This window comes from Sebastes umbrosus, chromosome 1 (assembly GCF_015220745.1).
Source record: "Sebastes umbrosus isolate fSebUmb1 chromosome 1, fSebUmb1.pri, whole genome shotgun sequence".
NCBI classification, from domain to species: domain Eukaryota; kingdom Metazoa; phylum Chordata; class Actinopteri; order Perciformes; family Sebastidae; genus Sebastes; species Sebastes umbrosus.
In genome coordinates this window covers 39,191,980-39,217,958 of record NC_051269.1, presented here as the reverse complement: position 1 = coordinate 39,217,958, position 25,979 = coordinate 39,191,980, and the positions used below count along the sequence as shown (strand labels likewise).

At 40.3% G+C, this 25,979-nt stretch overlaps 2 protein-coding genes across 4 annotated transcripts in view; one reads left to right on the top strand and one right to left on the bottom strand.

The window, feature by feature from the left end:
* Nucleotides 1–2,826, bottom strand: part of gxylt2 (glucoside xylosyltransferase 2) — a 28,547-nt gene extending 25,721 nt beyond the window's left edge. The window contains exon 1 of the mRNA XM_037784603.1: nt 2,320–2,826. Within this exon, the coding sequence (XP_037640531.1) occupies nt 2,320–2,630 (311 nt within the window). The 5' untranslated portion in view covers nt 2,631–2,826. The remainder of the gene's footprint in view (nt 1–2,319) is intronic.
* Nucleotides 2,827–7,262: 4,436 nt separating this feature from the next.
* shq1 (SHQ1, H/ACA ribonucleoprotein assembly factor) overlaps nt 7,263–25,979 on the top strand; it is a 40,851-nt gene continuing 22,134 nt past the window's right edge. The window contains exons 1-9 of one of the 3 annotated variants that reach the window (XM_037782465.1): nt 7,263–7,406; nt 8,307–8,473; nt 8,639–8,703; nt 12,149–12,276; nt 12,366–12,524; nt 13,609–13,721; nt 13,818–13,915; nt 22,424–22,581; nt 23,054–23,107. In XM_037782465.1, the coding sequence (XP_037638393.1) occupies nt 8,331–8,473; nt 8,639–8,703; nt 12,149–12,276; nt 12,366–12,524; nt 13,609–13,721; nt 13,818–13,915; nt 22,424–22,581; nt 23,054–23,107 (918 nt within the window). In that variant the 5' untranslated portion in view covers nt 7,263–7,406; nt 8,307–8,330. Of the gene's footprint in view, nt 7,407–8,306; nt 8,474–8,638; nt 8,704–12,148; nt 12,282–12,360; nt 12,525–13,608; nt 13,722–13,817; nt 13,916–22,423; nt 22,582–23,053; nt 23,108–25,979 lie in introns of all 3 variants that reach the window. The other 2 variants (XM_037782457.1, XM_037782449.1) reach the window with 2 other exon arrangements.

Here is a 25,979-nt window from a genome sequence, read left to right as displayed (position 1 = left end):
CGGTCTAAATATTGTATATTTGTGACATCACAAATGGACAGAAATCCTAACGGCTTGTTTCAAACGCACAATTGTGTCTGTGTGTATTTCTCAGTATACTGAGCGTTTTGATAGTTTAACAGTATTTATAAAGCACTTAAACCTACTTTATAATATAAAAGACATGAAAATCTCACTTTTTACAATATGGGACCTTTAAAAAAATTACTCAAACCGATTAATTCTTGAGGATTAATTTAATAGTCAACTAATAGAATAATCGTTGCCGCTCTCAGTGGCTATTTTTTGCCAAAGCTTATATGTGTTTTACGAGAAAAACTACACCCTATTGTTCAGATTCCTTCGTCTTTTATACTCCCAACCATCTGATTAGCTCATGCAATTAAATAGGAGAAAGTTTTTTTTGGAGGCTTTGGCCAGATGCTCAGAGTGTTTCCACCTAATCGCAGCAGTCAGTCTTGAACGCTTTCCAAACCTGTTAGTGTTTTTTTTTTTTCTTCTTTACGGCCACCGGTGACCCTTTCCACCCCATCTCCCCTTATCAGCGCTGAGCACACATGGAGGAGTGTGGCGTCTGGGAGGACGCAAAGGTCCTTTCTCAATGTAACGCCTTGATGGCTTTTATCTACCGAACAGTGTCCCCAACCTCCAGTCTTTGGCTTTTGGAGTAGAATACATATTACCGCCCCGTCTGGTATCTCCACGGCCACGTCGAGGCTATTATGGCACTGCTGGCATTCAGCCCGGTGGGGAGGAAATGTAAAAAGGGATGTGTGAGGCTGAAATTAGAAAAAGCTAGGAGGAATAAAAAAAAAAAAAAACTGCTCCCATCCTTGAACAGAAATAGCAACTGACACAAACTGCCTTTTGTCTGAATCTGACAAAGAGGATGGTGACTTAATCGGATCATCTGCCAGGATGCAGCTCCTCTTATTATCTGTCCAGAGAGGAAAATCACACCTGACAAGCTTTTTTCACTCCCACACACACACAGATTGTTTTGGCACATTTGGACAGCCAACAGGATGGGTGTCCGTTTTCTGTCATTTCCAGTAATCTCCTCACCAGTGTAATCATTTTAACAGGCGTTCTGTGCTCCTTATTAATTGCAATTTATGTCTCTCAAGGTGACCTTTAACCCCCTCCTCTTTAACGCCTGAATTAAAGGCCCCCAAAGGGTCAAATGATCCAGATTTAGAGGTCAGGTAAGTATTTATCCTTCTGTTGTGCCATTGTGTGCCAATATGTCCACCTAATCACATTAGTCATGCTCTCTACTCACATTTCAGCCACACATTTGAGCTGCCCCTCTGATTACACACACAAAAAAGGGCATAAAATGCAGCCAAGCAGCAGATATGCCCATAATATGCATGTTGGGAAGTGTTCCCTCTTTGACAGATCAGTGCTATTGTGAAGCCAGCATCCTTGAGCACAATGTAGGCTGTTTTTGATGGAGGAAGGATGCTTTCAAAGCAAAGATTAAACACTCTTTAGCTTCCTTAACGACAAGGAAGGTGTAGGTGCAGTCTACAGACGGATACCCACATGATGAGGTAGTCCCTTGCAGTTGAAGAGATGGAAAGAGGAAGAAAATATGGATTCTCAGGTTTCATTTTCAGATACATAATAGGAAGACTGGAGTAGAGAGCTAGGAGGAAATTGTGAATGTTATGCTGTTTTGGGAGAATTTGTATAGGCTTTATTTCTACAAATTGTGTCATTTTTTCTCTTGCTTGATATTCTGATATTTTCAAAAATGTACTGGTGCACAAATTATCTTGTGTATTGTATTAAAAAGGCAGTATATAGATGCCACACCAGGAAAACAATAGGATCAGTATTGAGAACAAGTAAGTTAATGATGCACAAATGGAAGTAGGCGTGGAGGAAACCATCACATCGACACAGATTTAGAGGTCAGGTAATTCTTTATCATTATGTTGTGCTATTGTGTGCCATCCTCTCTGCTGATATTTCCACATAATCACATTAGTCATGCTCTCTAGCCAGACATTTGAGCAGCCCCTCTGATTACACACAAAAAAAAGGATATAAAAATGCATCCAAGCAGCAGATTATGCCCAATAATATGCATGTTGGGAAGTGTCCCCTCTTTGACAGATCAGTGCTATTGTGAAGCCACAGCGTCCTTGAGCACAATGTAGGTTATTTCTGCTTAAAAAGCAAAGATTAAACACTCTTTAACTTCCTTAACGACAGGAAAAGATGAGAACAAGTAAGTTGATGATGCACAAATGGAAATAGGCCATGAGATGGACACAGAGAGGAGAAAAAGAAACAAACTCCCCCCTTTACCTCTTTGCATTCACGCTGGCTCCTCTGTTGATCTTCTCTCTGCGTCCCTTTGGAGGCGCCTCTTTCTCTTTACGCACGGCGGATGCTTTCTTCGCCAACTTTGCAGCCACATCTCGTCGGATCTGTTTGGAGGAAGACCGAGAAGAGTTGTCTTCCTCCTCTTTCTCCTCCTTCTCCTCCTGCTGCTTCTGCTGCTCCCCAACTTCTCTCAGCAGCGGATCATCGTCCGCCGCGTTGCCCCCCAAAAAGTACAAAAGTAGGAAAACTCCGAAGCACAAAGCGATCACAACTACTTTGCAGTGGATCCGCATGGTGAAGGCGACTTGTTGCGGGTGTTAGAGGCCGACGGGGCGCCGCTCATGTCTGCTGGAGAGGAGGAGGGAGAGGGAGAGCAGCTCCAGTTGACATTTTGTTGCCGCTCCCCGCTCGCATTTCTTCTGCAGATGATGATGATGGAGAGCGGAGAGGAGCTTCTCTCCACGTCCATGGAGGATTACACAGCGGAGGAGGGGCTTCTCCCGCTTTACCGTAATGATGGTGGTACTGCCGCACTGTTATAGTGTGATTACCATGTAGCCTAGGGCAGGGTTGAGCAACCTTCACTGTCTACAGAGACATGTTAGGCAAAAAAAAATATATAAGTATATAGTATATAAGTCTAATGCAGTGAGGGCCCAAGTGCAAATTTACTACGGAGTATTAGGGCCACATTAAGGGAAAAAACATCTGAGATTTCCAGAATAAAGTCATAATATTACGTTTAAAAAAGTCGTAACTTTACGAGAACAAAGTCGTAACTTTACGAGTAAAAAGGCATGATATTATTAGAATAAAGTCGTAACTTTACGAGTAAAAAGGCATGATATTATTAGAATAAAGTCGTAACTTTACGAGAATAAAGTCGGAACTTTACGAGTAAAAAGGCATGATATTATTAGAATAAAGTCGTAACTTTACGAGAATAAAGTCGTAACTTTAAGAGAAAAAGGCATAATATTCAGAGAATAAAGTCATAACTTAACGAGAAAAAAAAGTTGTAATATTACAAGAATAAAGTCATAACTTTACGAGAAAAAAGGCATAATATTTTTAGAATAATGTCGTAACTTTAGGAGAAAAAGTCGTAACTTTACCTGAAAAAAGTCGTAATGTAACGAGAATAAAGTCATAACTTAACGAGAAAGAAGTCGTAATATTACGAGAATAAATTCGTAACTTTATGAGTAAAAAGGCATAATATTATGAGAATAAAGTCATAACTTTACGAGAAAAAAAGTCGTAATATAACGAGAATAAAGTCATAACGTTACGAAAAAAAGTCGTAATATTACGGGAATAAAGTCATAACTTTACGAGAAAAAAGTTGTAATATAGCGAGAATAAAGTCGTAACTTTACGAGTAAAAAGTCATAATATAACGAGAATAAAGTCATAACTTTACGAGAAAAAAGTTGTAATATAGCGAGAATAAAGTCGTAACTTTACGAGTAAAAAGTCATAATATAACGAGAATAAAGTCGTAACTTTACGAGTAAAAAGTCATAATATTACGAAAGTAAAGACGGAAGTTTACGAGAAAAAAGTCGGAATACTACGAGAACAAAGTCGGAACTTTACGAGTAAAAAGTCGGAATATTGCGAGAATAAAGTAATAACTTAACGAGAAAAAAGGTCGTAATATTACGAGAATAAAGTCATAACTTAACGAGAAAAAAAGTCGTAATATTACAAGAATAAAGTCATAACTTTACGAGAAAAAAGACGTAATATAACGAGAATAAAATCGTAACTTTACAAGTAAAAAGTCGTAATATAACGAGAATAAAGTCTTAACTTAACGAGAAAAAAAGTCATAATATTACGAAAATAAAGTCGTAACTATACGAGAAAAAAGTCGGAATACTACGAGAACAAAGTCGGAACTTTACGAGAAAAAAGAAAATAACACGTAAAATTACTACTTTATAATATTACGACTTTTATTATCATCCGCATGGTGAGAGCGACTTGTTGCGGGTGTTAGAGGCCGACGGGTCGCCGCTCATGTCTGCCAGAGAGGAGGAGGGAGCGTTTCAGGTAAATACAGGTATATTCAGGCAGACAGTATGAGGAAAATAAAGTTTTATTTGAACATTACAGCATGTAAACATGTTCTAGTAGACACACAAAATACAAGTATGAACCTGAAAATGAGCACGATATGGGACGAATCATACTTGAATTACAATATGCTGAAAGGTTATTATAGAATTTTTGCCTAATGATGCAAAAAACGTTCTGTCTACTGCCGCTTTAAATGTCTATTAAATCATCTGTCCCTTCTAGTTTTGAGTCTGAAATGCTCCGTTTTAGTGCATTTCAACGGAATTGCGTTTCTAGGCAACAGTTTGGGTCCATGTTTACTTCCTGTCAGCTGATGTTATTTACATACACTGCAACAGGAAATAAACTGGCACACATTTAGAATGTTTGTTTAAAACCGTATAATGATCTATATATATTTTATATTTGTGACATCACAAATGGACGGAAATCCAAACGGCTTGTTTCAAACGCACAATTACTGAATACGGGCTGTGTGTATTTCTCCGTATATTTTAGCGTTTTGATGTTGATTGTTTAACAGTATTTATATAGCACTTAAACCTGCTTTATAATATAAAAGACATGAAAATCTCACTTTTTACAATATGGGACCTTCAAACCTGCAGTAGGCAGAATATTTTTTGGCATCATTGGGCAAAAAATCCATAATAACCTTTCAGCGTATTGTAATTCAAGTGTTCTGCACCTCCTCATGGCTCTGTTTTCAGGCTTTAAAACATCTAGCCTGTGACGCAAGACTTTGACCAACCAAGGCAAAAGTGAGCATGGCTCACATACCTCCACTCACTGCTTGACCCCTACTAAAGTAGGGCCAAAGGTTTTGCCCTTTTGGAAAAATTTCAACAATGTTGGGCACCCTGGACTTCTAACCCCCAAAAAGGCACAACTAGATCACACTGTCAACCATCAGACCAAATTTGAAGTTCCTAAGTTAGATTGATAGATAGATACATATTAATAAAAATATCCAAGTAAGTAAAACAGAGTATAAAAAAATATACCAGATATAAAAATAACAGGAGATGAAGAAACTGTTAAAAATGAATATAGTGCAGGGTAACAACTGAGATACGTGACTATGAAAAATGTGAATGTAGTGCAAAAAGTGATGGATAGTGCTGGATAGTAAAATATAGGAGATATAGATATTAAGAAATGTCAAATATGGAATATAATGCGGGATAAGAACTGAGGTAGAGAGTTTTTTTTAAAAAAGTAGACTAAAGTGCAGAATAAAGCTGTACATTGTTTGTAGAATGCAGTAAAACCAGAAAGTAACTCAGTTTAATACAGTGCAGTGTGTGCATTATCTGTCCTGTAGACCGTCCTCCTTTGTCCCCCTCCTCCCCAGGGAGGTGTGGGGAGGTTAAATAGTTTTCAAGTTCTACTCCGGAAACGAAATTGAAGTCGAAATAAATCACAGTTTTTGGCCAAAATTTCAACAATTTTGGGCACCCTGGACTTCTAACCCCCAAAAGACACAACTAGACCACACTTTCAACCATCATACCACATTTGGAGTTCCTAAGTTAAATTGTTTCCGAGTTGCACTCCAGAAACGAAAATGTGAATGGACGGAAGGACGGATGGACGGAAGGACGGATGGACAGATGGACAGACACACTAATACTAATACTACTAATACTCATATTAAGTACAGAGTAGTAACTAAAGATGTCAAATACATTTAAAAGAGTAAAAAGTTTGTCCCTGGATTGTAGCTAGTAATTTAGATGTAGTAGCCTAAAGTAGGTCTGCAAATAACAATTATTTTAATTTTCGATAAATCTGTTGATTATTTTCTTGATTAAGTGATTAGTTGTTTGGTCTATAAAATGGTGAAAAATGTCGATCAGTGTTTCCCAAAGCCCAAGATGACGTTCTCCAATGTTTTGTTTTGTCCACATTTCAAAGATATTCAGTTTACTGTCATGGAGGAGCAAATAAACCAGAAAATATTCACATTTAAAGGGACTGTTTGTAACTTTTTAAGCGTATAAATGTACCGGGTTGGGACACATGCAAGCTCGCATATGCGCGCTTGCGTGTGGCCGGAGTCTCTCCTCCTCTGCCTGCTTGCCTTCACTCACACAGCGCGCGTTCTCGCTGTCTCGCTCCACCTCTAAACGTGAACGCGCGCTCACTCCACACTGCAGAAGAGTTAGTTTAGCTCTGAGAATATCTAGTGAATGTACAGTGGACGTTTGTGCAGAAATAAATGCTGCAGCTCCTCCAGACCAACAGAGGTTTCCCGTGTCTTGTGAAGTGACGGGGCTCCGCAGCGAGACACATTATCAGTGGGTGCCAGTGTCTCCCTGCGGGCGTGCTCGGAGACGATAACGTTTCTCTTCCTGCTTCAGCCAGCAGGAAAAGCCAACACTAGGATCAGCAGTGATTCATGGAGAGGCCTTTGTGTTGTCAGCTAACATTACTGCCAAGCAGCTGAAATATAGAGTGATATTGAGGTTTTAGCTGACGTGTGTCGCCTCACTGTTTTGAGCGATGCTCGTTCATGTCTATTTAGAGCGAGCAAGCGTGAGCCCGACGCTGACTTTTGTAGACTTAACGGCCACAGGTGTCGCTGTTAACAAGCATTTCTGAAAGTTACAAATAGTCCCTTTAATGAATGTTTAAGATGTTATTACTTTGTTTGTTTTTCTGTATTTTAAAATAATGCATTCGCTTGTGAAAGTAAGAAAACTAATCTGCATTTTAGCTTTGTCCATCTGTCACCTCCACAAGGACCCTTATGAGACCTCAACATAGGGACAAAAGTGTGCCACTCCTGGTAAAATACATAAAACTATTCTTATTGCTACACTGACAGAAGCTGATTTATTGTATTTATTGTCCATAAACATCTGTCTTGTGAAAAAACTATGAAACATTTGTTCCTGCCAGTCTACACAGAGTACTATGGTAAAGCATGGGCTGCATCAGAGAGCTGCACGTGAAGCCTGTTGGGAAACTCTGCTTATCTGGTGAGTCTCTATTCTTATAAACTATCATCTTAAATGTGTGTTTTAGTGACTGACACTTCAGTGATTCAAACAGTCCACTCCCATCAACATGTATCTGAGTGACAGCAGTGTTATGTAACGGTAATCTGTCATCTAGCTCTGTTAGCAGAAACACGAGGAGACCCATCATGTGTTAGCGAGCTAGCCATGAAGCGAAACTTCATTCAAAAAACACGTGTATTCAGTTTGACATAAAGCTCATGGACACATGTGATCGCTTCATAGATAACTACACACTGTCTTCTGATTGTTAGAGTCTAATGTTTAATTCGGCATACATTTAGGCCAATAAAAACGCTATTTATTTACACTTTTGATGATTTATATGCATGTTTAGCCCCCAACTTCCTTCGCTAAAATAACGTTAGCTCCATAAGGTTTTCAGCAAAATATATTTTAAACATTATTCTAGGTAGATGAGATGTATGCCGAACATAAATACAGACTATTATATTTAGTAAAATGGGTTAAAGAATGTTTTGAAAGATGCACAGGTTTGTCAACAAGTAAGATCTCTTAAAATGTCTAGATTTTTGAATGCAGTTTGGTGTGAAGGTTTTTCAAAATAAGAGAGAATGGAAGGAACAGGTTACAAGCTATTGTTAAGACAAAGTAAAGACACCTTTTGTAAATAGCTGCTTGGAAGTCTTTATGTTTTACACAAGCTTTGTTGACACTATCAGTGTGCCACATGTGGGCTGCTGCTTGTGTTTAACTACAACAACATGTAATAGAGGCAACCACAAGGTGGCATGCTATAGTCAGCAGGGCCACCATGCAATAACAGCCTGGCAGACTGATGTTGAATGCAATCCTATGCATTTTAACTGGTAATTCTTCCTGATGTCATTGATGCTACAGGTCTGTATTACACCAGCAGTCATCATGATAACTCCTGCATTTGACCTGAGCCAAGATCCAGAGTACCTGATCCTCAGCATCCGCGTGCCCTACACCAGAACATCAGAGTTTGACCTTTACATTGATGGAACTGATTTCAAGTTCTACGCCAAGCCATACTTTCTCAGGTGAGTTAACAAAAATACACATAAAACTAGCTTGGATGAAAGAAGGGGATGATGAAAGAAGGTAATTCATGGGGTGTCTCAATAGAAATAGTTTCAAACAAAGAGGATGTTTGTCTTTTGTTATGAGTGACTGTAACCGTCTGGGTTGGTATTTGTTGTTTTCAGATTATCTCTTCCTGGAAGAATAGTGGAGGATGGGAGAGAAAATGCCAAGTTTGACATTGATAAAGGTAGGTCACATTATTATATGATGATAACACATACAATGGCGGTAAAAACAACGTGACTTGTCATATTAGATGTATGGTGATGTTACATAACAAAATGGTTGTTGCTGAGATATTTCAGTAAATGCACTGACAGCTGTTGCATTAAGCGGAGCACAATTTTTGCAATAGTGTTGCTTCTAAGTAGCAATGTAAATTTAGCATGCACAAAACCTTTTTTATTATTTATTTATTATTTTTATTTTTGCAATATTGGGGCTTCTAAGTAGCAATGTAAATTTGCCATGCACAAAACCTTTTTTATTATTTATTTATTATTATAATTTATTTTTATTTTTGTAATATTGTGGCTTCTAAGTAGCAATGTAAATTTACCATGCACAAAACCTTTTTTGTTATTTATTATTATTTTCTTTTCTTAAATATTGCGACTTTTAAGTAGCAATGTAAATTTAGCATGCACACAACCTTTTTTGTTATTTATTATTATTTTCTTTTCTTAAATATTGCGGCTTCTAAGTAGCAATGTAAATTTAGCATGCACACAACCTTTTTATTTATTTTTAATTTTTGCTGTTTTGTGACTTCTAATTAGCAATGTAAATTTACCATGCACAAAATCTTTTTTATTATTTATTTATTATTATAATTTATTTTTATTTTTGCAATATTGTGGCTTCTAAGTAGCAATGTAAACTTTGCATGCACACAACTTTTTTTATTATTGTTATTTATTTTAATTTTATTTAATACAGGCAAAAATACACATAACAAACACGACAATACATAAATAAATAAATTAACAAGAGACAAAATAAAATTAATAGAATCCCTTCAGTAATTCAGATAATTAGGTTGACAGCACCGATACATTTAGAAACTGAAATATTCATATGACAGTTAGAGCTCATGAACAAGCCGTTTCTCATACACATTTCCAACACTCAACTTACCTTTTTCTTATTTCATCAAATATGATTCAATTAGTCTCTCAGGTTGCTCTAAAGTTCCTGCTGTTGATTAAAACTATGATGTGATTCACCGTCTGTCATCCACTGCAATATACTGTAGAATATCAGCATCACTATGTGAGCATTGAGCCAGAGAAGCGCTGGAAGGCAAGAGAATCGGAGGATCTGATATCTTCCATTAATTTGATTTCTCTGTGTTTTTGTCAACACAATGACCCAGAAACAAGTAATAGGATATGTTTTTAAAATCTAACAACTGTTGTTTTTCCCTCCGGTGTTTGTCACAATGTGCTGACCTTTCTTTCAACAAGGGAAAAACAGTTTTCCTATATCTTTTTTTTTTCTTCTAAGTTGTACAAATGCTATCTCAACATATTGAGCTGTATTTTATTACAGTCATCTGTATGCTGAAGAGGGGGGGGGGTAAAAAACAGTGTAACCTTTTATAGGATAGCTTCACAGTGAAGATACAGATGGGAGCTACAGGGAGAAACAGAGACATGCTTATGATTTACAACAAAGGTCCATGGCTGGGATTGAACACAAGCCTCCAGGAAGAGCGCCGGCCATTGAAGCAAATTTGACACAGTGGCCGAACCGTGGAAGCACAACTTCCGAGTCTGTCACATGGTGCCATTGGGCCCAAAAATACTTTTTTACATAGACTTACATTGGGAAAGAGACGTCTGTGAATCAACGAATATTTTTTTCCAAGTACAAACACTTGAATAACTCTTATTTAAATCATCAGGTCATAAAAGTTGTAAAATGCACTAATAGCCGTATTTTGTGTCTTAAAGCCACCAGGATGCCTGAAATTTGTGTAACTACATACATTTGCATGAAGCAAGCATATTTGCCAACTACCATGCTTATAAGAGTGTAAAATACTTGACAAATCTCATATAAAAAATGTGCGATTAATTTGCGATTAATCGCGATTAGCTATTTGAACTGATATACAGCCTTAATATTTAATTAAAATCAAATTGGAAACTTTAGACATCCTGGTCCTTATAAAAACCTAGCTTTGCATGATATTGTTGACCAGTCCCTCTTCTTAATTGACTGGTTCTAGTTGCAGACAGTGACTGATCCCCGGAGTGTCTTTAGTTTGTACTTCAGTCAATCAGCCAGAGCAAATTAACCAGCTGATCATGTTATTTCATCGGGGCCACTGGAGCCATCTGTAATGTCACAATGATTACAAGCTGCCTTTAATATCTCTTCTCACAGTGACAGGGAGCTCATGTAGGATTTTCTTTAAATATATAACGAGCAAATGAAACGTACACTAGTGTCTATACACTACTGTCTGTCACTGTGATCTGTCTTTGTGTTGCACATAATCAGTTCTAATGAAGTTGTCTTTATGGGGACATCTGCCTTATGGACTCTGACACCTCGTCGCCCGTCTGTCAGCGTGGCCCCAGTCAACTCACTGCGTCTAAATAAGCCTGTAACATCTGCTAATAAAGCTCCGCTAATGAGTGTCCTTGTTTAGACTTATAATGAGCAATCATTAAGATCCCTCTTTCAGGCTCTTTCATTCTGCAAAGGCCCACAACTCGAGCAATTAGTCAGCTCCCATCGTAAAGCACATCTAAGCTTTAACACTTGGGGGCATTGAAATTTTATGAGCTCTTCAGGCGACCATCAGATTTTCTCTGTGGTGCGGCCAAATCAGTGTAATCATCAATCATGTTATTGCCTGTTTAGTTTTAATAGTTTTTTAGTTGGTTTTTAATAGTATTGCGTGCACAGGTGGCCACACTGATTGGCTATTGTTTGTTATGAAGAGATAGTTACTTTCAAATTAAAATGTACGACTACAAAAAGGCAATCAATCACAGTTTCTTATAAACAAAAATGAGGAAACTGATCATTGACTTCCTACTGTGTTATGTTTTTTTTCTTGTCCTCTTCCTCCGACACGTTGTGAGTCATCAGGTCATCATCATTTCTGACGTATCGCAGGTCAGTTTCTAAAGAGCATTTAGTCATTTCTTTCTCAACTTAGTATTAGAATTAGCGATATGGCCAAAATCTCCTATTACAATATACTGTAGGTCATTTCATATCTCAATAACAATTGCTCAGTCAGTTAGGACTTGGCCCGGGACCCGGAGGGTCGTCGGTTCAAGTCCCCACACGGACCAAGCACGGAGTGTGGGCTGGTAGCTGGAGTGGAGTATAGTAGCTGCCCACTGCTCATAAAATACAAGGATGGGTTAAATGTAGTAGCTGAATTTCACCATGTGCTGTGCAATATGTACAATTTGTGACAATAAACATTGGATGCACATGTACAGGAATAGTATTCAGTTCACAATATTTCAAAAAGTAAGCAAATGCTCTCATTTGAGACGCTGTCACCAAATCATTGGTATAGTTAAATTACATTTCATAAATCACAAAGGATTATTCTATAAAGGAGCTCTGTAGTGGTTAATAAACATCCCTTCATCTTGCTGCAGGTGTCGTCACTGTTCGGGTCCCAAAGGAAACAGCTGGAGAGCACTTTGAAGGACTCCAGATGCTGACGAGTCTCCTCGCCCCAAAAGGCTCACGTTCAGCGAAACCACTGATCGAGGACTTAAGCACAGGTAAGTCAAATCTCTACATCAGTTTAATTAAATAAATAATGAAATTCATCTGGAGCCAACCATAACTTCTTAACATTTCAAAGGATGCGGTGAAGGTGCGGGAGATGATGATGAAGAAGAAGATGAGGAAGAGTTTGACTGGCAGGTTGAGCAGGAGGTGTACAAGGAGAGCTCTGAGGAGGAGCTGAGAGCCCAGCAGAAATATGGCTTCGGCAATCAGAGGTCTGGAGTGTTCGCAAGATTACAGGTGAGGTCATCACTATAAACAGATTCTGCATTCACATGTAGAATCTGCAGGCATGGAACATGATTTTGGTACCGGAAGCGTTCAAGTTTCCATTTGTAGTCCTAGTAGTATTGACCGATCACGTTCAAGTACGCTTTGGTTGAATGCAGGGAAACAGTGGGTCCGCACAATTACAACGCTGGCGTACGCCTGTGGTGCGCCGAGTAGACAGAGTCTGCACACTATTTAAAAGGCGTATCAGCCGGCGCATACACCGGATGCCTCGCTCAATTCAAGTGGTGAAAGCAGCATGTACGCCTACCTCGATCACAGGGCTGATACAAACACAACAGGGTAAATCTTAATGCCAAGCAACAGTGCAATCTCATATTGATGAGTAAAGTCAGTATATATTTAACACACAGCAGAGCAGCCAGCAGGTGATTGCTGGTTTGATTTTTGTCTCTGTAGCATCGTTATCTCCTCAACAATTAATGACACAATAAACCTTGATCGCTCTGACAGATCCATGCTTTGTTTAAAGAGACGCCTCCTCCCGCCGACAAATGTCTTCCTCTCCATTTAAGAGGTATGCTCCTCCCTCACCGCTCATCATCACTTCTTGCCGGATTGTGCCCCAGTTGTATGAAAAGGAGCGCACCCAGTCCGTGTGGAGAGTAAAAGAGGGGGAACCCATTGGGGAAATGCAGTCTCGGAACCCAACAGCTATCGTCTGATGATGATTTAACTTTTTAATGATTTCAAATTTGCTTTTAAGCTGGCTATTTGTGAAACAATCCGGTCGTACGCGTCATCTCTCAACTCCAGTCCTGCATCTTGCTAAACAGGCTTTAATATAATCCTTCGGTTCAACTCCTCCTTCTCGTCAATTTCCGTCCACTAAAAGTGTTTATTTTTGCCACTGACAGGCTCAGATTGATATTATAAGAGTCTGACAAGATTATTGGAAAGGTTATGAAAAGTGTCATCCCCAACAGTCACTTAGACACAAAAACATCGGAAAATAGAGTCCAGGTTGAAAAATACCAGAGTTAAACTTCAAGATGACATTGCAGATTTAACATGTTGTGGTCTGTCCTGCCAGGAGGAACTGAGCGATGTGACTGATAACAAGAACCCAGAAGGAACGACAGCAGCCGACAGGAGGAAGGCACGGCTGGATGCAGAGGCATCTGCTTTTTCTCCCGACCATTACCTGTGAGTTTATCACAGTCAAATCCTCTGAAACACTAAAACATTGTTTTTTTGCCCCCCCCCTCTGTACCGTCTGCTGACATCTACGTGTAATTTCAGGGCTGATATGTTCAAGGACGATGAGATAAAGGGGCTGCTGAAGTTCAGGCCGTGGTGGGAAAAGCTGAGTCCTTCGACGGAGCAGGAGGGAGAAGCTGGTGAGTTCATGTTATCCTTTCATAATCTTTAGTTCTTTATTTGTGCATGAAATAAATTAAAACAAAAGAGAAGAGATATAAAATAAAATACATAAATAAATGCACAGGTGGATTGAAAAAAAACAAACCCTTAGGGCTTGTAATAGGAACCCACCTAACCTTGAAATTAAAGACAGCTATACATGTATATGCTTGCCACCAATTTACAGTTAATAGACATTAATATTTTTTGAAAATACTATACTACGACTTTATTATGACTTTTTTAGGACTTTTTTGACATACAAAGAATACTATTTCCAAACAAGGAATACCAAAAAAACAGTAGCATGAATTTGTGCTTTGTGCTCTTTTCTAGTGAACAGACAAATTATAGGTGAAAAACGAACTCAAAAAAATTAAATGATTTAATAAAAAGATAAAATAAAGTTTTGTCTTCATAGTGTAATAAATACCACATGTTAATATAAATAATAAAACATTTCAGTTTTTCAAGCAATTAAAAGTAACCAGCAAAGTAGTGACTGAAGGCTACCAGAAGGTGGCATGAATTTGCAGATAACTGAGAGGGCAATCATGCATTGTTTGATGATATTACTTTACCAAGTTAAAAATACTCTTGTTTACCATTTTTACTATCCCCAGTAGTACTCCTCCAAAACTTCCACTAGTTAGTAGTATATATATTGTTACTTGAAATAGTGTATATGCAGAGAAACGGAGAAAGTGTTGGCAGGGATTTATGCCTGCAGGGCGCTGACATTGTTCTCTGACAATATATTAATTCCCAAAGGACACATGAGTCTTTTCACTGGCCTCTTCTGGAGGAAGGTCGGCTGGAAAGCAACAGAGCTGAGCTCCCTGCCAGAGCGCCTCAGGGCTCTTCAACAGGAAAGACACTTTCCATTATGAGAGATTGAACTTGGACCTTCCCTAATCACTACATCTCTCTCTGCTGCATGTTGACCAGTTTAAACATCTGCTGAGTTAGACTGTGACAACTCAGAAAAAAGACCAATAATTCTACCGTCTTGTGTTTTCAATAGGGCTGTCAATCGATTAATCGCATGATTGTCCATAGTTAATCGCGATCAATTGCAAATTAATCATATTTTTTATCTGTTCAAAATGTACCTTAAAGGGAGATTTGTCAAGTATTTAATACTCTTATCAACATGGGAGTGGGCAAATATGCTGCTTTATGCAAATTTATGTCTATATTTATTATTGGAAATCAATTAACAACACAAAACAATGACAAATATTGTCCAGAAACCCTCACAGGTACTGCATTTAGCATCAAACAATATGCTCAAATCATAACATGGCAAACTGCAGCCCAACAGGCAACAACAGCTGTCAGTGTGTCAGTGTGCTGACTTGACTATGACTTGCCCCAAACTGCATGTGATTATCATAAAGTGGGCATGTCTGTAAAGGGGAGACTCGTGGGTACCCATAGAACCCATTTTCATTCACATATTTTGAGGTCAGAGGTCAAGGGACACCTTGGAAAATGCGTTAACTTTGACAGCCCTAGTCTTCAATATATTTTTTCCCAAGGTTTTCTCTTTGCGTTAATGAGTTCCCATCCTTTTCAAATCAATGGCTCATTCACTTAGATTGAGACGTGCTGCTTGTTGGCTGGAGCTTCACTTCTCCTTTCATAGCAGCGATAGCTCGTGAAGCCCCGGCACTGCGAGAGACTATTTAATTGTGCCATCCGGCTCCTCTAACAGCCTGCTAATTCCAGCACTTCCACTGTTTAAGCGGGCGCGTGGCTCGCAGCCACAGCTTATGTGTAGTGCATTGGGTGTCGCACTCCTGCGAGAGGATTTAGATTAAACAGATAGCATTATCGCAGGAGGGAGGGCTCTGCCGGGTCACGGTCTCCACCGGCGTGAGGAGGGCCCCCCGGTCGCTGATGAGCAGCCATCAGTCAGCAATGCAAAGGCCATTAGCCGCAGCCTGAGTTTAGCCTCCGAAGACCATTACGGCTCCCCGTAGCCCCGCCGGCTCCCTCGCCTCATTCTGCATTCTAAGACAGAGTGCCTCAGTCGGGAGCCCGGGCGTAGATAAATGGGCCAAATTAAACTTAATGGCTTGATTGACAGGTCAAATAGCATTAGCCTCAGCCGAGTGTGAAGAATGGCGAGATTTTAAGCGGTTTGCCATCAAATCTCAAAAAGCACGCTCGTGATTTTTAACTGTTTGTCGTATATTTTTAAAATGGCGACCACGACTCCTCCATGTGAGATTTTTTTCTCTCCTTTTTGCTTCTGCTAAGTCTGATATATATGTCACCTGACAGATGGTTGTGGACACAAGTGCTAATGAAGTAGAAACTGGCCCCTCTGTGTGCTCTCCGGTGTCGGGGCCAGGACACTGACAGGCCACAGCTGTCCACTGGAGGCCTGCGTTCACACACTGGTCCAGGCTAAATGGTGCTGACAGCTCCGTCTCTGTCTACCTGCTGCACATTGTTATGGCTGGCTGTAGAAATCTGACCAAGTTAGATACCCAGAGTTTATAATCTGAGCAGACTGCGTCGTTAAATATCCCTTTGATTTGATGCTTGACATGATCACAGTGTGTGTGTGTGCAGAATTCTGCCATCCAAGGTCGCATGCCGACCTTTTGCATTTGTGAAATTTTCGAGGAGCGTTTTCCAAACCCTCAGCAGTATTTCTGACAAAGCATATTTACTCCACGCCACCCGGCCATCTGGACCTGTAGAGAGCAGTGAAGAGCCAGGCTGCCGTTCCAACTGGAGGAATTAGGTCAGAAATTAATTTGCAATCAGCAGAAGCCCTCATGCGCTGTGTGCTAATGCCCGATAGAGCTGATTGGCTCCGTAGCGGAGATGAATGGACGTGCTGTTGGGTAAATCTATCAGGTCTGCTAACCTCCCCGTCACCGGTTTGGCTGCAGAATTAATGGAAAAGAATTAAAGCCGGGGGGAGGCAGGTTGGAGCAAATATGATTAAATTAAAGTTATTTTTATAAAACGGTCGCCATATCCTGACAGTAGTGCACGAGACAGGTAAATTTGAAAAAATCATGTCCCTCTGTGTCCTCCGGTGCTCCTAACGGCATCTGCAAGATTTCACAGACCGGAGGAAAACAAGCAGTAAGAGCAGAGCTGTAGTCTGCCGTCTCTGAGCAGCTGTCAATCACTCGCAAACTCCGATCAAACGGTCAAACTAGGCAGCGTTGATCAGATATGAATCAATATTCTGTTACTGTAATGCCTATTTCTCACCTCAAATGTTTTCAGAAACATCTTGTAGTGTACTGTTCAGACACGGGTACACTAGAGCCGATGATGCGGGACACTGTGGGAAAAAACTAGGCTTGGTGTCTTAGGGCCTTTTGGCATTGATCTCGATCAGATTTAAAAATTTCAGACACAACCCCGCCCACCAGCTAGCTCCTTGGTGTTGTCTAATGAGCTCCAGGCACTGTGGATCTTTGATGCGTTTTTTTACATTTTCTCTCCCCTGACTCCCCGGCATTAGAGTAACACAATATTGATTCATATTTGATCAGTGCTGCCTAATTTGAACGTTTGATCGGAGTTTGCAAGTGATTGACAGCTGCCTCCGTTGAATGAACAGCCAATAGGAACGCTCTCTCTCTCTGAAATGACCTGTGATTGGTCAAAGTCTCCCGTCACAGACTAGATTTTCTAAAGCCTGAAAACAGAGCCATGAGGAGGTGCAGAAGTCTAGTTTTCTCTCAGAACACTTGAATTACAATATGCTGAAAGGTTATTATGGAATTGTTGCCCAATGATGCTAAAAACATTCTGCCTACTGCAGGTTTAATGAGGAATATATCAGCATCATGAGTCCAACTTGCAAGAGGGTTGGTGATCTGTCACCATTTAGATGTTACTATTATTCATTTTAAATATCAGTTTTTAATTGCAAAATCTGAGTGTTGTGCAACATCTTTCCTCGGAACAGACGGCACTTACAGCCGTTGAAATCTCCAGGATTATTTGTGTGTGAATGATGATCCACAAACACGCTTTTAGAAACGCTGCGTTATGTCAACATTTGTATACTAGATGCGTCTATTTTTATCCCTCGAGTGCCTGTGCGTCCTCGCCGTTCGCTTGCATATCTGTTTACTTGTGCAAGTTAGTGTGTTTAAATCTTCTCTCTATGTGTGTGTGTCTCTGCAAGTGTTTGAAGAAGCGTGTGTGTGTGCAGGGTGCACGTGCACGTGTGTCTGTGTGAGTTCTGCTCGGCTGCGGCTCTCCCCCGCCGCAGCTGCACCGGCGAGGGACTCAGGTAGCGCCTGCAGGGAGCTAAAAGCTGACGTAATGCAGCAGGAATCTCCTTCCCAGCAGAGCCAAGTTCCCACTGCAGCCAGAGAGATCACTCTGAAGCGCTGTGTGTGTGTGTGTGTGTGTGTGTGTGTGTGTGTGTGTGTGTGTGTGTGTGTGTGTGTGTGTGTGTGTGTGTGTGTGTGTGTGTGTGTGTGTGTGTGTGTGTGTGTGTGTGTGTGTGTGTGTGTGTGTGTGTGTGTGTGTGTGTGTGTGTGTGTGTGTGTGTGTGTGTGTATATTGAGTGTGCCCGTGTTTGTGTATTTGTGCAGTGCGTCTTGCACATACATCTCAGTACAGGGACTCTCCTCTCCTCATGCAGAGAGCAATTGCTTTCAGCTGTTTTATAAGCTGCTGGGAGAAAGAAAAAAAAGCAGTTGAGTTGCAGCGCGTTCCTCCTGCAGACATCCAGAGCGCCTTTCAATACCGAACGCCGCAGATAGCTTAAATGGGATTGAAGTCTGTTTGTGTCGCCCCATTAGGCTTGTCACAGATCCCCCATTAAGCAGATGTCTCTTTCAAAAGGCAACAGTTAGAGAATTTGCAGAGAGCGGCGAAGTAGAGGTTTTGAGATATTTTCATATGATGGAAGTTTATATTTGTAGTCGCTCAGCTGTCAAACATGTCCAAACGGGATTGGCTTTACTAATTTTCCTAATTTAATGTCTTCCTGTTTGGCCTGTTTTTCCTTCTGCTGCTCATCAACTCCTCCTGTCATGTTGCGCCTCGACGAGGCACTTTGCCCCCAGCTGCTCCACTATATCAGTTCATAGGCTAATTGTAGAAACCGGGTTTTTGCTGGTGTGAATATGTGGGAAACAGTGTGAACCTGAAGCACAGGAAAATACATATAACTTTTAAAAATCGTAGTTTACATGCATCCACATCACAGTTTTCAGGTATCCACGTTAGCGGTGTGTATGCTCTGACACTGTGTGGTTAAACTTTGTTCATACTCGCCGGAGGCACTGTGGCGCGGGCCTCCACAGATGGCACACGAGCTATGAAGACGCACAAAGGCGTTTATGCTCAACGCGTTGTTCGCTGCAGGATTCTCTGAAACGCCAGAGGGCAAACAAACAAAAGAAGTCAACTACTGCCATAAAACCAAACTCCTCCATGCCGAGGAGGAGTTGTAATTAACTGTAAACTCCAGACATACTTTTATCACCTTTATACAATCCCTCTAAAAAAAAGGAGTCAAGTATTAAATGTATTATAATTAAACAAAAGTTGAAAGGTTTAATATCTTGGAAACAATTTGATTAGGCTGAAATATTTACTCCAATGTAGATTTCCCGAAGACTTCCTGCTTTTAAAGCAATTAAAGTCGTCTTTCCAATTCATTATTTTACTTCTTAATTTAAAGGTCCCATATCCGGCTCATTTTCAAGTTCATACTTGTATTTTATGTTTCTACTACAACATGTTTACATGCTTTAATGTTAAAAAAAAAAAGTGTTTTCCTCATACTGTCTGCCTGAATATGCCTGTATTTCTCCTCCTGTCTGAAACGCTCCGTTTTAGCTCATTTCAGAGGAATTACGCTGCTAGGCAACAGTTTTGATCCATGTTTACTTCCTGATGTGTCAGCTGATGTCATTCACATACACTGCAACCGGAAATAAACTGGGACACATTTAGAATTTATATGTTTAAAACTATATAAATATATTATATATATTGTAGAGTTGTGACATCACAAATGGACATAAATCCTGACAGCTTGTTTCAAAGGCACAGTTTCTGAATACGGACTGTGTGTATTTCTCCATAGATTGAGCGTTTTGATACTTTTTTACTTTTTAATATTTATATAGCACTTAAACCTGCTTTATAATAAAAAAGACATGGAAATCTCACTTTTGACAACATGGGACCTTTAAGTTATTTTCTTTTATCTTATATGATGTCAATTTTGGCTCTCGTGCTAGGGACACTACGGCGAGCATAAACCCGGCATAAGGCAAAAAAGGAAAATCCATTTCATGCAGCTGTTTGGGTTCGTTGACTCTGTGGTAGAATTGTTCCTGGACGTTTAGTTTTAACGTTAAGACTATAACCTGCACTCGATGTCGACTTGATGAAAGCCGCTCTGCACTCTGATGTGGAGATGGAGCCTCCGTCCCGCCAGTGTGATTAAACATAGTTGTGTTTTACACCTTTTGCCCTCCACTTTGTTCACACTTATTCCAAACAATGTTTTGCCGCACAGCTGGACCGTGAGCCGCTCCTTTCAGAGTGAAAACCACCTGCAGCTGGACAGTTGATCCTGTTATATTACCATAATAATTGCATTTCAAGGTCGGACTACATCGATGACACGATGCATTGTGGCGTTAATGAGATTTGGAGACGGTATATTCTTCAGTTGGTGAACACTCAGGCTCTCCCACATAGACGTGCACACACATGCTACAAATCCAGGCTCCCCGCTGATTTTGGTGAGTTCACAGGAAATACCAGAATCTCAGTCCAGAGCGTTTAACCCTTCACCATCACGTCATTGTTTTCCAAAAGTGCTCTGTTCTCACTAGAATGTGAAATCTGTGTTTCAGCTTTGGATGTGAAATCAGTGGGTTATTGTCGACAGAAGGCCAAAACTGAGAGAAAATGATGCAGATTCAGCCAGTTTGGTGTGGACGTCATCTTAAAGACGTAGGACACTAAACCCACTTTATTAAGCTGTTTTTATCACAGCAGTACCTTTAATGAAACATTAAGCCTTTTCTCTTGATACTTAATGATGTTTGGGTGGTGTGTCTGTCTTTGCATCAAAAGCTTATGAGTGCAAACTAAAGAAGTGTATCGCCAGATTTCCATCAAAAGTTCCCGGGACTTTTACTCCCTGGAACCACTTTTCTAGGAATTAAAAGGTTCCTTCAGCCCACTGTTTTCCGCATTTCCACCGTGGTTTAAAGACCTACAATGATTAGGCAAAAGCTTTAGAACGTAACCGCCGTGAAACAATCAGAAAATAACTTTTCTGTGTGTCATTCACAGCACTGCCGTGCTGTCTGTCTGTCTCTTCCACCACTCGCCCTCGCAATCTCTCTCTTTTTCTCTCTGTATTAATGAGTCTCGAAGCCTTCAGCAAAGCCTGACTTTACTTTTAATGCTATCAAACAAAGAAAAATGTTCTCCCCTCGCCCTTAAATGGTCCTAAATCAATACTAGACTACTTCCTTGTTTTATGAATGAAGCGGTACAGTTGAAGCAGCGGCACTGTGTGTGTGTGTGTTTTACAAATCAGCGACGGTCATCCCTGCAAACTCCACCATGAAAGTCACGGTACTTTCAGAAAATGCTATCCCCCAACCGGGGTATTTTTGGAGGTAAAATGTATGGAAGTTTTTATTGGACTTTATTAGTTGTAATCCACAGAAGACAATTCACAAATGTGTTCCACGATTTCAAAATATTTCACTATCCACAAACTTGGATTTTTGTATTTGTGTTGTGTAAAGTCACATCCACAAAAAATAAAGGACGATTTGCAAATACGCATAACTTACTCTGTAAATACGTATTTTAAGGTTTACATGTAAAGTGATATATACGCATTTGTGTATTTCTACACGTGGAATGATATTTGCGCATTTGTAGATCCATTCCTGTGGATTTATGGGCCACATGACATTTGTAACTTTCCTCCTGTTTGTATACGGAATTTTGTCCAATTGGTACCACAGCAGATCTGTAGATAATATTTGTAATCCACAGAAGACAACTCACAAATATGTACCATGATCTACAAATATTTCGCTACCCACAAACGTATTTTTGTATTTGTGCTGTGTAAAGTCACATCCACAAAAATACATGTTTGTTGATAGTGAAATATTTGGAAATCATGGTACACATTTGTGGATTGTCTTCTGTGGATTACAAATAATAAAGTCCAATAAAAACTTCCATAAAAATGTCCGCGGAACTTAATTTAGACCCTAGTCCCTACTGTCAAAACGCAATGCGTTTCCTTAAAAGGTTCCTAGTTCCGGGCCAAAGTTCCTGCGGTGGAAACGTGGCTAATGCAACTCCTCCTCCCCCCTGACCGCCGCTGCTTCTCATACCCACTACAGGATCCTTTTGCAGTTCAGTGTCTCGAATACAACAAAGACTCGTGGCGACTTGAAATCAAACACTTAACTGTAAATTCCCTTGTTGTCGTGCAGCTGTGTCGTTCACCGCCGACGAGAAGGAGCAGCTGAGAAAATTCACCAACCGCTCCTACCTGCTGGACAAGACGTCCCGTCACCAAGTGTGGCTCAGCCTGGTGGACATCCTGCTGGCTTACTGCTATGAGGCGCGCTCTACAGAGGGAGAGCACAACGTGAGTGAGTGAGTGAGTGTGTGAGTGTGTGAAGAGGAGACTCCTCCTGAGCAGCACTTAGCCTTGGATGACAAAGCCCTCTATCCTCAAATCCTTTAGACCCCCTTCCATTTCATTCAGAGCCTTAAGAGATTACCAGCAGATCCAAGAGCTCAGTCCGGGCCTCTTTGTGTCACTCCTCTGAGGTAGCTGCAGAGAGGCAAGGTGAGCGGGGCTGATTCATAGCATGCGTGAATGAAATACTACTGATATCTGATACGGCAGAGAGCTGAATTAAAACAAAATCCATCATATGTAAATGGGCTATTCTAATACAGAGAGAGAGTCTAGAACAAGTCCCCTAGTTTGTTTCAAATAATTTGCAGCCTGCTCTTCACTCTGAACATGCTTTTGTCCAAGCAGAATTAATTATAGTGTATATTCCCTGTCTGTTATTGTTGTGGTGATAAGTGGTCCCCTTATTCATCTGCAGGTAGAGTCACCGTGGACCATCAGAAAACTCAGCGGGACTCTCAGCTGGCTGGAGGTGAGTGAACAAAGGACCAAATGATGTTCTGTTTCATCCCCATCCCTAGTTTCAACTAGCCAGCTAAGAGACTCATGCTTATTTGTCAGGAAGGGGGGGGAAATAGAGAGACAGTTCATGGTGGAAACGGGGCCTGATTTCTATTGAAGTGTATCCTAGTCAGCGCCAGACAGAAGGTTTTTGGAGTTGAGAGGTTTGCCTTGTATCTTAATGCTAACTTTCTCACAGAGGCAATTCTTTTAATCTTCAAGTAAAGGTTTATGTTGGAAAAGTAAGAAAAATTGTAAAGAAAAGAAACTCTTGCTCTTCTCTCACGTTGAATTGACACCAGAGCGGCGTTAGGTGCTGCCTGCGCCAAGCTGCCATACAATGTCAATGAAAAGCTGCGGGCGGCCGCTCCCGAGCTCAGCGAGCTGCGGCCCTTTGATTCTGCAGCAAAGTGCGGCCAAAATAACAGTTGGAAATAAGTTTAACTTTTAGCGGTGAAGTGCGGCGATAGAATACCCACAGTACCCAATCGGTAAACACTAACATGTTGACCTGTGTTACAAAGAACTTCTTCTCGCCTGAAACACATGAACACGCCTCCCGGCCGCAGAAAAATGTAATTATTGCGGCGAGCTGCATTTCGCCGCTGCCTGGTGTGAATTTGGCGTTAGGTAAGAGAACATTTTACGAGTGGTCAAGAGCATTCTTAACAAGATAAGAAAAAAACTTAGTTTTCACAGTCCACAAGTTTTTTGTTCAAGTTTTAAATTTGAGGAACATAAAGAAAATGAATATCATTTATTTATTATATTTTAGAAATTCTAATGATTGGATTATTAAATTCACGGGCTAAAGAAATACTATTGGTCCATTGATCCCAATTAAGACAATAAAACCCCTTGGATGATATTGCATGTTTTCAGCTTCTGAATGGCTTACGTACTGCTCTTTGATGCTTTTTGATTTTCCTGTATCGCCAGTACTGACGCTGTGGAAAGTCACATGTTTAAGTTTATTCAACAGTACCTCATAGATAGATAGACAGATAGATAGATAGATAGATAGATAGATAGATAGATAGTAACTTTATTGATCCCGAGGGAAATTCAAGTTTCCAGCATCACAGTTCCATAGTGCAAAACATGTTAGTAAAAAGGCAGTAAAAAAGTGCAAAGTACAAAAAATATACCAGATATAAAAATACCAGGAGATGAAGAAAACTGTTGAAAGTGAATATAGTGCAGGGTAACAGCTGAGATACGTGACTATTAAACATGTGAATGTAGTGCAAAAAGTGATATAGTGCTGGATAATAGAATATAGGAGATATAGAGACCAGGGGATAAGAAATCTCAAATATGGAATATAATGCGGGATGAGAACTGACATACAGAGTTTTTAAAAAAAAAAGACTAAAATGCAGAATAAGCTGTAGAATACAGTAAAACCAGTGTATATATTAAAAAGTAGCTTAGTCTATTAAAGTGCACTGTGTGCATTATTATCTGTCCTGCAGATCGTCCTCCTTTATCCTTTGTTTATATAGTGGACTTTACTTGTGCTAATAATAAACAACTGGCAGAATGTCAGACGGACATATCTCTTTTATAATCCTCTCGTAATTCACGGCTCCGCAGCAGCACTTCAACGAGCTTGTTTTGACTGGCAGCGGGTGGGTTGGATGTATTACAGGTTGGATGTGTTATAAAATGATTAGAGAGACTCTTGAGGTGATTATTGACGTGTGAATGCGTCTGTGAGACTTTTCACACATGGTTTCACTCGGTGTAAATATGTTGACAGTTGCATCGGTGTTTGAAGACACATTAGAGACTCTGAAGTGAACAGTCCAGGTCCAGGATCTGTTCATGTCACTAACACGAGGCCTGCGATGCGAACTACAGGGAGTTGTTAATCGTTAGAACTTGGATGGCGTACAACAGCGGTAACAGGTGTTCCCAATTCAAAGAGCAAATGATAGGGTGTGTGTGTGTGGTCTGTCTGCTCACAACCTGCCACTAGACAGCCAATTGAGTGTGCAGCGTGTGTGTGACTGGCATTAGAAATAGGAGTTCCCTGATGTTGTCTAACAACTTACCCCATGTGCACAATAGTAGGACACATTTTTAAAATTGGGTTCCACTGGTGTTTTTTAGATAATTTCCTAGAAGTTTGCTTTCCACATTGACGAGCCAAAACAGCAGGAAATGGTTAAATCTCTCCCTCCTGCTGGGGCGATGATGGCTGCATTTAGGGCTAGTGTTTTGAAAGGATACTTTATTTTGACAGTCACTGTTTGGTCCCGGCTCATTACACCTTTTATTCTGTTGTTTACTGCTCTCTATTATCACTTATTTTAGTATTTCTGTTCAGTCAAACACACAATTCAGTTGTTTACATGGTGATTACATTTTCCTTTTGTTTTTTTTAGATGACTGCACAAGTGTTTATTCCTCAGTGAAAACATGAATACAGATTCAATTTGATTCTTAGGGTCTGTTCCAAGAAGAAGACACTGAGTAATCTGGATAATTTTCGTTGAGTAAAACCTGACCTGGACCTTGTTACAGACTGGAGGAGGATCCACAGTTTACTCAGCACAGTTATCCAGATTACTCAGTGCACCAGCTTCTTGGAACAGGATCCTGTATCGTGAGAACAATATCTTGACGTACAGAATGGTTAATCACGGGGATGGTGGCGACAGAAATTTGGCTTCTTAACATTTCTGTGGTGTAATATCTTTTGCAGGAATAGTTTTGTGAAAGTGTGTTTTTTCTCTGTCCGTTCTGCAACGCTGCAGTGTTGTTTCAAATCCCTCCACTCTAGGAAGCTGAGTGTGGAGGTCACGTTGTAGAGGAAACCATGCGTTTACAGTAACCAG